The sequence below is a fragment of the Sinocyclocheilus grahami genome, unplaced genomic scaffold (genome assembly GCF_001515645.1).
Source record: "Sinocyclocheilus grahami isolate Dianchi unplaced genomic scaffold, SAMN03320097.WGS_v1.1 scaffold309.1, whole genome shotgun sequence".
In the NCBI taxonomy this organism is placed as follows: Eukaryota; Metazoa; Chordata; class Actinopteri; order Cypriniformes; family Cyprinidae; genus Sinocyclocheilus; species Sinocyclocheilus grahami.
This window is the reverse complement of record NW_015505488.1, coordinates 136,211-147,751: the sequence shown is the minus strand read 5'-3', so window position 1 is coordinate 147,751 and position 11,541 is coordinate 136,211. Positions and strand designations below refer to the sequence as shown.

General features: G+C 40.4%; 1 protein-coding gene across 1 annotated transcript in view; it reads left to right on the top strand.

The window, feature by feature from the left end:
• Nucleotides 1-4,849: 4,849 nt before the first annotated feature.
• LOC107601628 (kinesin light chain 1-like) overlaps nt 4,850-11,541 on the top strand; it is a 25,041-nt gene continuing 18,349 nt past the window's right edge. The window contains exons 1-6 of the mRNA XM_016293879.1: nt 4,850-4,941; nt 7,427-7,689; nt 9,325-9,555; nt 10,726-10,804; nt 10,887-11,115; nt 11,190-11,277. Of these exons, the coding sequence (XP_016149365.1) occupies nt 7,441-7,689; nt 9,325-9,555; nt 10,726-10,804; nt 10,887-11,115; nt 11,190-11,277 (876 nt within the window). The 5' untranslated portion in view covers nt 4,850-4,941; nt 7,427-7,440. The remainder of the gene's footprint in view (nt 4,942-7,426; nt 7,690-9,324; nt 9,556-10,725; nt 10,805-10,886; nt 11,116-11,189; nt 11,278-11,541) is intronic.

The window sequence follows — 11,541 nt, the reverse complement described above, 5'->3', positions numbered from 1 at the left end:
CTAAAGCAGCGCATTCTGTTGTTCTCTTTATTTTTCAAAGGCATGACATTTTGTAGTTATTTTGAACATAACGTTACACAATTAAAAATATAAATTTTACCATACGACTATAAATGACAGAGTATTAAGTTATTTCCCCTCGATGGGGAAAATAATCCAAGTGAACTTCAATCAGTACTCAATATTAATGTAAACTGCTTTAAATATGACTGCTGCTTATTTCCAGTCTGCGCTTGACTGTAGTCGCGTCTGTCTGCTTATTGAGTTTATTTAACCCATCGCAGTTTACTGGAGCTGTGTGAACTAGAGTGACTACTCACCTTAATGTTGTTCTAAAGGCTTATTACTTAATAACACAAACATGTCCTGCTGGCGCTTGCCAATTTAATGGCAGAGAATGGTGACTTTAGGTTTGTTGTTGTTTTGAAGCGGATGCATATCTGTGGTAAAATAATCCTATGCATCTCGTGGCGTATATTCCAAGCATTCTGAAGGTATACTGAGGGTTTGGTGAGAAACAAATGGAAAAGGCAAGTTATTATATTTTATGAAAATCAGCTCACGCCGCGCACAAGTGCATATCCTTTTGAGATATCAATTATAATCAATTTTAATAAAACACAAGACTACATTATATAACTAACAGTAGGCTATTTAATATCTGTTGTTCTCCGGTTGTCAGTCAGAATGGCAGTTCTTGCATGAACATTATAGGCCTATATATACCCAAGCCAATTTATTATTCCTTACTTCTTGTCTTAGTGTTTAAAGTATTTATTTTTAAACTAATTAATGAATTACTTAAACAAACAGACTTACTGGGTGAGCAGGGTAGGCTATCAGACAGACAGCTGTCATATCATACATACCCTGCCATGCCCAGCTGATGCAAAGAATATAATTTATATCTATATATAAGATATAATATATATATATAAGAAAGCCCTGTCTAGACTCTGGCCAGGTGTGAGTTGTGTCCAGCTGTCTGTTTGTTTGATGAAAGAAGATTAAATGTAGTTGCAATAAATGTGTTATTAATCCGTGCACCTGCAGCAGTGGAGGACTATTATTCTGCTGCACGGAACTGAGGAAGAACTGATGACGGCACGGTTTGATCTTCGCCTGACCAATCAGCAGAAAGGGGCGTTTAATCCCGCCCACGTGTAGAAATCTAATATTCAAGCTGTTTATTCATTTTTCTACTTTCAATATTAAATCAAAAAACGAATGATCGAATGATACACGGATTTAAAAGCGTCTTATTGCTGGATTTGTTTGTTATTCCTGACAATCACAGAAGAGAAGGAGCACGTTCTCTTAATGCTCAAAATGTCAATTTTTACAGGTTTTAAAAACGTTTTTTGTTTGATTCGGACGTTAAGATAACATTATATTTTATAATTGTGCAAACATTGTAATTTTTTAAAAAGGTTTTAGTTTTTAACATTATATAAGTTAACATGAACAATATTTATATAGTATATATGAATCTTAGTTAATATTATGTTCAAAATTGACTACTACATTATTAATTAAAATGTATAGTTAATATACATCTGTTACTGTACCATGAACTAACAAACTATATTTTTTAATAACAAATAAATACAGTAAAAATAGGTGGTTCATAGTTAGTTTGTTAGTTCTGAATTAACTAGTGTTAAAAACTATATTATTTAACTATATTAGTTAACATGAACAATAATTATATAGCATTTATTAATGTTAATTAATGTTAAGTTAAAAATGTTTTAATACATTATTAAAATTTAAAGTTGTATCTTAACATTAGTTTATGTACTGTGAATTAACATGAACATGAAAATGGCAAAAATTATATAAAACAATGTTACCAGTAAAATACATATTATATATACATATATATGTGTGTTTATTATTCTAATTAATTGAACTGAGCAGTGAAGAGTCAGACTTAAAATGTTTTTTATCCTTTCAGTGAGAGAGGTAGGATAAATAAAAGTTGTAATGATTTTTTCTTTAAAGATTTTTTAAAATGATTTTAATGCTCTAAAAGCATTTCTACAATAATTATTTAGAAGTATACTGAGTACAGAACGGCCGTAACATTTCAACTGATTCTATGCATTTGTTTTCATTCTGATACACAGCTAATTAGCTGATCAGGATTAAGGTTAAAAGATTTTTAATCCTGTGGCTCTATCTGGTGTTCATCCTTGGCATTACGGTCTTCACCGGACACCAATAATGAGTGATAGTTTACATTTTTTTGTGGCCTCCGAGCATGATGCATTTTTTAAACTAAGCAAGTTTCCTCAGAATGACTTGTTCTCTATAAGTAAAAAGTTTGGAAGAGTTTGGAAAATGCACTTTAATAATATAAGACAATTACTGTTTCCTTTTATACAGATATTTTAATAAATCACCACGGCAAAACTGTTCAAGCTATCCAAAATCCATCCGCAATTTAAGTTCCTCAATGTTTTGGCATCATGTAGGAAAAGTTTGGTGTGTATAGTATATTTCTCCTCTGAGGAGTTTGCATTAATTCACAGCCATATTTTTCCAAAAATCCACATTAAAATCGAAATAGATGACTTCCTGTTGGTCGTAGCTAATTACTATAAATTAGAAAGTTGTCCGGCTTGATGAGAACAATATATGTACCACGTTTGGTGGCTGTAGCTAAAACTCCCCCCCCCCCCCAAGTTTTGTCAAAAGGTGGCGCTATAGAGTGCCTCAACCATGCCCTTTTCTGAGCTTTTCCCAGTGTCTATATATCATTAATACTGATATGTGTGTTGAGTTTCATGAAATTCTAAGAATGTTATCTGAATCAAAATCACCAGAAAAGAATAGTCAAGTTTGACACGTTGCCATAGCAACAAAATTTTAGATATCAATATCCCCTCACCAGTTTTACATCGGCCGTGTTCTGACATTAATCTGATGAAGTTTGAAGCAAATCGAGTAAAAATAAGATGCTGCATTAAAAGCATTTTGAAAATGACACACTTCCTGACGCCAGTTGGTGGCGCTATATCTTTGACTCCTAATAGTCACATCAATGCGATCGGCATCATACACCGAACAAACCCCTGCAGTTTGATCAAAATCAGACAATATGTGTGGATGCTATTAGACACTTCCTGTTTCTCATTTCTCGCCATAACTTCACCGCCTCGCCACGGGCAATTTAGCATCCCCAATGTCTTGAGATCATGTTCACCGAGTTTGGTGGCAATCGGTTGGAAACCCTCATAGGAGTATATCAAATTCCAAGTCAAGTTTGACACGTTGCCATAGCAACAAAATTTTAGATATCAATATCCCCTCACCAGTTTTACATCGGCCGTGTTCTGACATTAATCTGATGAAGTTTGAAGCAAATCGAGTAAAAATAAGATGCTGCATTAAAAGCATTTTGAAAATGACACACTTCCTGACGCCAGTTGGTGGCGCTATATCTTTGACTCCTAATAGTCACATCAATGCGATCGGCATCATACACCGAACAAACCCCTGCAGTTTGATCAAAATCAGACAATATGTGTGGATGCTATTAGACACTTCCTGTTTCTCATTTCTCGCCATAACTTCACCGCCTCGCCGCGGGCAAACCGTTCGAGATATCAAAAATCGCTTGGCAGTTTAGCATCCCCCATGTCTTGAGATCATGTGCACCGAGTTTGGCGGTAATCGGTTGGAAATCCTCAGAGGAGTATATCAAACTCCAGAGCATACGCTTTTCACAAAACCGTAAATAGCCACCTTCCTGTTGGGCAGAGCACTGACGGTCAGCATGAAAGTTGTTCGGCCTGATGAGACATACATGTGTATGAATTGTGGTGAGTGCAGATCAAGCGTGCGTGCTACAGCGCTCCTTCTTCTTCTTTTGTGTTTAATGGCGGTTGGCAAACCAGCTTAAGGTGCATTTCCGCCACCTACTATAACATACTATATACTACTAACATAACCCCCCCCCCCTAAATTCTTCTAATCAAATCTGTATCTCTCAGATATTTTAGAAGAAAACCATAAACCCTTAGATGTTTCTGTGCATTCTGAAATATGTTCATAACTGAAATGTCATTGATTTCCATATCTCTCAGTTTTTCAACAAGTTGCTTTCTTTGTCCTCGTTTGCTTCTATGGGCAGGTCTCCATAAAAACTCTACTCGTACTCCTGTTTGGTTTATTCTGTACAGATTCTGTAATATGTCATAAAGTATATCCTGTCTAGATGCTGATTTCCCACCATTTAAGCTGTGTAATAGTGAATATGAATCTGAAGCAGCTGCTACACTTACAGGATTGGTTTCTTCCAGCCACTGCAGACTCAGAGCTATTAGAGTTGCCATCATGTCTGCTGTGAACACAGACACATCGTTAGATAACCTTCTAGCTGTGCTACATTTAAAAGAGGGAATATATATGGCTGCTGCTGTATACCCAGAATCTGAGCCATCCGTGTATATTTGAATGCTATTAAAATAGTTTTGTTTCAAATAGTGATCCACGACTGTTTCTTTAGGCATACGTGCTGCAGAGCTCCTGAAAACTCACCTTTATAAAGGCTAGGCCCCCCCGGTGACCCCCGGTGACCCCCCCATGTGAAACTCAGTCCAGCCCTGATGGCCGCAGACTGCAACATGTGTGCAATGTTTCAAGAGTTTTCGAGTATGTTAAGGGCCCCAAAAACCTTAAAAGAAAAAAATTATTATAATAATAACAACCCTTAGAAAAACAATAGGGCCCTAATCAAGACGACGCTGCAGCTGCTGAGGGATGCTGTCTTTGTCAGGAATGAAAGCCACGCCCATTAGCGAACCACCGCCTAGGGAGTGACGTCATTTCTACCGACGCGTCCGCGCGTGTGCGCATGCGCACTGTCACATCCACAGCGGACATCTTGGAATTAAAGGGGCGCCGAGCGAATCCTGACAAAAACGACGATTCCAGGTGCGAGATCCGAGCTTCTAGAGCGCGCCATGTGTGTGTGTGTGTTACAGTGTGTGTGTGTGTGTTACAGAGAGTGTGCTTGTTCATGAAGCGCGTTTGACGGTCTGAGAGTGATGAAGCGCTGTGTGTGTGTGTGTGTGTGAGTGAGTGTGTGTGTGAGTGTGTGTGTGAGTGTGTGTGTTACAGTGTGTGTGTGTGTGTGTTATAGAGAGTGTGCTTGTTCATGAAGCGCGTTTGACGGTCTGAGAGTGATGAAGCGCTGTGTGTGTGTGTGTGTGTGTGTGTGTGAGAGAGAGAGAGAGAGAGAGAGAGAGAGAGACACGGTGTGTGTGTGAGACGTGTGTGTGTGAGTGTGTGTTTGTGTGTGTGTGTTCCTCACAGTCTCTGCTACTGTAATCTCTCACTGTTATGAATCTCATGTCACTGCAGGTGTCTTTAGAGCAAATGTAGGGTGATTTATGAGCTAAAGATGTGTTTCTGAGGATCTGAGTGAGTGTTTTCTGCTGTGTGATTCGAGGTGAATGTTCCAGATGCGAGCCGTGACTTGTTCAGCAGTGTCTCAGAGACAGAGCCGGATGTTATTGATCAAAGTCAGGAGCTCGAGAATCGTGTTTTCAGCGGCCTTCATTATAAACCAGAAGAAACTCCCACATGTCGTCCCAGTTTGAAACTCATTGTCTTGAATGTCGGTGATTCAGAGCGTCCTCTCATTACAGAGCTGTGTGCGTCTATATTCTCAATCAGCTTTAACTGCACATTTCCGGACGTGTTGATCTAAATAAAACATCTAAATAAATCACTTGCTACAAAATATGATTTAAAAAAAAAATGTTTTATTTTTAAGTCGTTTTTTTAAAATGTTTTTGTTGATTATTTTTATTAAGTGTTTTTTATTGCTTTTATTTAAAAAGTCTTTATTAGTTATAAGTTTACAGTAATGAATAATCATTTGATTAATTATTAGCTTTTGTTCAGCTGGTAAAGCCCAGTTTGGGAAGCTCTGCTGTAAGCTGTTAAAGGGTTAGTTCTCCCAAAAATGAAAATTCTGTCATTAATTCAAGACCTTCATTCGTCTTCTGAACACAAATGAAGATATTTCTGATGAGATGCGAGAGCTTCCTGACCCGAGGGCGAGTAATTCATGACAGAATTGTGTGAACTAACCCTTCAATATCAGTGACTGAATGTGTTGTTTGTGGTGTAATGTTGGGTCCTCGAGCGCTGTAGTCCAGTGACGAGATGAAGCACGTGTGTGTGATGAGCTGTTGCTCTGGCTCTTCAGCTGTCGTCTGACGTCATCATCATCATTATCACGCCCTTCACACACGAGCTGCACGTGTGTCACAGACGGGGATGAGCAGCGTGATGCAGCAGTGGAATAAAGAGGCTTTAAGTGACCGCAGCCCAATGAACCTGCTGCCCTCATTGACAGGGAAACTGTGTGTGTGTTTATTTCAGTTTTGTGTGTGTGTGTATGTGTGTGTGTGTTTGTGTCAGTCAGTGAGTGAGTGTGTGTGTTTAAATAAAGTCTGTTGTTACTGATGCAACACAGTATCATCATCATCACGCCCTTCACACACGAGCTGCACGTGTGTCACAGACGGGGATGAGCAGCGTGATGCAGCGGTGGAATAAAGAGGCTTTAAGTGACCGCAGCCCAATGAACCTGCTGCCCTCATTGACAGGGAAACTGTGTGTGTGTTTATTTCAGTTTTGTGTGTGTGTGTGTGTTTGTGTCAGTCAGTGAGTGAGTGTGTGTGTTTGTGTCAGTCAGTGAGTGAGTGTGTGTGTGTTTAAATAAAGTCTGTTGTTACTGATGCAACACAGTTTATGCTGCCGTTGCAAATGAAGAGCTTCCACTTCAAATCTGATCCTCAGGATCTTTTGAGGAGCGTTTGTTTCCAGAAGCTTTACTTTCACTGTTCCTCAGCGGAGGAATGATCTTCACAAGCCTCCAGAACATCTCACATCTTCTGAGGAGCCTTTATTTCTTCAGCTCTCAGTCACTGCGTTATATGTTTGGAGCATTTCAGTCTCATCTTATTATTACTGGAGATATAGAGCGACCACTGATATTCAGATCAATTTATATCAGTATCTGCTGTAGTGTTATACAGATCTCACTGATGTACATCACAAGCAGCAGAATTTCATCAGATAATGAAACTGCATAAAACTGAGCTGTGTTTTCCGCTGTGTGGGATGATGAAATGAATGAGTCAGTCCTTCAGTCCGGCCGCATGTGTCTCGCCCGGCTCTCCGCGTCATGTCCTGTCTCTCTCAGCTGAGTAACGATGAGTGAAGTGTGTATCTGAAGCGCACGCTAGTTACTGTGGTGATGAATCTGAACCTCATCTGTCTCCGCGTGTCGCAGTAACGGCTCTATCTGCTTTCCCATTAAAATACTGGTTTATCTAGCCAGATAACTTCTGATGTGTTCGATTCGCAGCTCAGCTGATCTCCTCGAACCTTCTCCTGTTCTCAGGCCTCTGTGAGATCATGTCCATGATGTTGTCCCCTCGTGATGAGAAGCTGGAGAAGCTGTCGCAGGAGGAGATCATCTCCAACACCAAGCTGGTGATCCAGGGTCTGGAGGCGCTGAAGAACGAGCACAACTCCATCCTGCACAGCCTGCGGGAGACCATCAAGTGTCTGAAGAAGGACGAGGAGGCCAGCGTGGTGCACGAGAAGTCCAGCCTGCTCAGGAGATCTGTGGAGATGATCGAGCTGGGGCTGGGCGAGGCTCAGGTGAGACGCCGGCTCACGCTGTACTCAGAACTCATGCTCCTCAGTGCTGTTTCTCTTTATAGTCTTTCATCACAACATAACATCGCGCTCCAGTCCCGTTGTGGTTCTCATTAATGATCCAGTCGTTTCCTTGCAAATGCAGCAGTAGCCCCTCCCACTTTTTTCTCAGTAGAACACAACAGTCGGTTCCGGAAGTAAAAACCCTGTTTGTTTTCTTTAGTGATAACGTATAAGCCGTTAAAAACAGACCTACTGTGAGACACGAGGTAGTTAATCGACGGAAAATGCTATTGTTGAAGCCATCAGTGCGTAGATAGATAATCACGTTCAACAGCAGAATTTCTAGTGTAAAACTACATTACCCATGATTCTGCAGCGAAATCTCCACCAATCAGAGAATCGATACTCTTCAGTTCCGCCCACTCCCATAATGCACTGCGACTGACGTATCGCTCTCAAAATACATAAATATTTGTTTGCATAATATGTTTGTTTCTATATATATAATGGTCAGTATTGTAGCACTCAAACATGTTTTCTCTCCCCAATTTTGATCACAAAGGACTTTATCACAAATACATTTAAATAATGTTTTAAAAGAATCATTTAAAGTTGTTTATATGAAATTGTTAACCTTTTTTTTCTAAGTGGAGTTTTATAAAAGGTTTGTTTTTGTGATATCGGTTGTTGAATGCTGAATGACTCTGAAGTAGGGCTGTAAAACCGATTAATCGCTTCCGAAATTAAAGTACGTGTTTTATGTGTGTGTGTACTGTGTATGTTTAATATATATTCCTATATAATATAAATCATATAAATGTGATAGTTATATACACACATATTATGTAAACACATCTTTATTTAGGAAGCAATTAATCACGATTAATCAATATTACAGCCCTACTCTGAAGTAGGGGTCGACTGATATGTGTTTTTCAGGGCCGATGCCGATTATTACAGATCAAGAGACCGATAACCAGTATTTTGAACTGATTTATATGTCTGGTGTAAAAATGAAAATGAAAGTCAAAATTAAGACTATAACACGGGCTTTGACAAACTTTCTTTACTAGTTTATCGGCATATCGGTTTTGAAAATAACCATAAAAAGCTTAATATCGGCACCGATAATCGGTCGAGCCCTACTCTGAAGCTGATATGACAATACGTTTCAATATAACCAACAAACTTCTATATATAATCAACGTCTTTAAAACAAACATTTGACATTTTTCCATACTTTTTTCCCCGGTTATGTAATTTGCAAAGCCTCATGGGATTGTAGTTCTTTAAAGCCGTTATAGTCTCGTCTCTTTGTCTGATTTTCAAATACGTTTTTGGTTCAAATGAAAGTTTGTAATGTTGTGATTCTCATCGTCGCTGGTTGGTTTGTTTCATGGCTTTTAATGCTTTAGCGAAGACTCTTTATAAATCCTTATGGGAACCACAGCTGCTGATTGCACGCTATTTTCACTAGCAAAAACGTCAGATTGTGAAAGTCAGTAAATGTTGACTCGTGTTGACTCCAGAGCTGGAACGGATGTGTGTCATAGAGTTCCTCCCAGACGAGTGAGCATGTGACCGTGTGTGTGTGTGTGTGTGTGTGTGTGTGTGTGTGTGTGTGTGTGTGTGCAGGTGATGATGGCTCTGTCCAATCATCTGAACGCGGTGGAGTCGGAGAAGCAGAAGCTGCGCGCTCAGGTGAGGCGTCTCTGTCAGGAGAACCAGTGGCTGCGAGACGAGCTGGCAAACACACAGCAGAAGCTGCAGAAGAGCGAGCAGAGCGTGGCACAGCTGGAGGAGGAGAAGAAGCACCTGGAGTTCATGAACCAGCTCAAGAAGTACGACGAGGACGTGTCTCCTTCGGTGAGAGCACGCCTGTGAAGAACATGATCACAGATTACCCACACTCACTAGTGCTGACTACTGAGTCAGTCCTCGCTAGTGCTAGTGCTGATAGGGATGAGCTGAACATGTGTAAGTTGAACATGTTAAACATTTACTTTGTGAATCACTTTTAAAAGTTGTATTTGTTAACATTAGTTAATGAACTGTGAACTAACAAACAAAAAATTTAACAATTGAATTTTATTAAATGGCATTAATTAAGATTAATAAATGGTATAAAATATATTAAACAATTGCATTTTTATTAAATAACAACAGAGATTAGTAAATGATGTAGAAATATATTGCACAGTTGCATTTGTATTTAATAGCACTAACAGGGATGATTAAATGCTGTAAAATGTGCTCGTGCTGGAGTTTGTGTCGATTTCAGCTCATCTGCAGCACAGGGACAGAAAGTGTGTCCGTCTCAAGCCTTTCTGGTGGTTTTGAACCGATGATCTAGTAAAGGAGCTTTTTTCATGTCGTTTCCAACCTGTAATTACGACTTTCTGCAAAGATGAATGTTGTTTTTCAGGAGTTTTATCCCAGGCCTGTGATTTTTAGCAGTGACTCTAGTTTGTACAAGTTGGGAGCTCATAATTACAATCATTCCAACACATCTGAGCTCTCTCTGTCTGTCTGTCTCTCTGTCTGTCTTTCTCTCTGTCTGTCTGTCTGTCTGTCTGTCTGTCTGTCTGTCTGTCTGTCTGGCCATCTGTCTCTCTGTCCGTCTGTCCGTCTGTCTGTCTGTCTGTCCGTCTGTCTGTCCATCTGTCTCTCTGTCTGTCTGTCTGTCTCTCTGTCCGTCTGTCCGTCTGTCTGTCTGTCTGTCTGTCCGTCCGTCTGTCTGTCTGTCTGTCTGTCTGTCTGTCTGTCCGTCTGTCTGTCCATCTGTCTCTCTGTCCGTCTGTCTGTCTGTCTGTCTGTCTCTCTGACTGTCTGACTGTGTCTCTCTCTCTGTCTGTCTTTCTAATTGTCTGTTTCTCTGTCCGTCTGTCTCTCTGTCTGTCTGTTCTGTCCATCTGTCTGTCTGTCTGTCTCTGACTGTCTGACTGTGTCTCTCTCTCTCTCTCTCTCTCTGTCTGTCTTTCTAATTGTCTGACTGTCTGTCTCTCTGTCTGTCTCTCTGTCTGTCTGTCTGTCCAGGAGGAGAAGGACGGTGAGCCGCCCAAGGACTCTCTGGACGATCTCTTTCCTAACGATGAGGAGGAACACACTCAAGGAAGTAAGTGAACATTACTGCTTCTTCTCTCATGTGTGCGTATGTCATTAACCCTGCTCTGACCTTTGACCTCTGACCTCTGCAGTGCAGCACCAGCACAACAGTGCGGCGGTGGCGGCGGCTCAGCAGGGCGGGTACGAGATCCCGGCGCGGCTGCGGACGCTGCATAACCTGGTGATCCAGTACGCGTCTCAGGGCCGCTACGAGGTGGCTGTGCCGCTCTGCAAACAAGCTCTGGAGGATCTGGAGAAAACCTCGGGACACGACCACCCCGACGTGGCCACCATGCTCAACATCCTGGCACTCGTGTACAGGTGAGAGAGCGATCTTCATCACATGACACATCACATCATCGCCATGTGCTGACTTCACCGTCTGTGTGTCTCAGGGATCAGAATAAATATAAAGAGGCGGCTCACCTGCTGAACGACGCTCTCTCCATCAGAGAGAAAACACTGGGCAAAGACCATCCTGCTGTAAGTCACGTATATTTATTCAGTCTTGTTACTGTCACATCCATCAGTTTTTAGATTATATCAGATTCATCCCAATAACAGAAAAAAAAACTACAGCAGGACATTATCATGAAATAAATTATTTCAAGTTTACTTGTCAAATCAAATGTATTTATATAACACTTTATACAATACAGATTGACTCAAAGCAGTGTGACATGCAATATGGTATCTAAATACTATTCTAAAATAATTTAAATATATATAGCCTATATATATATATAT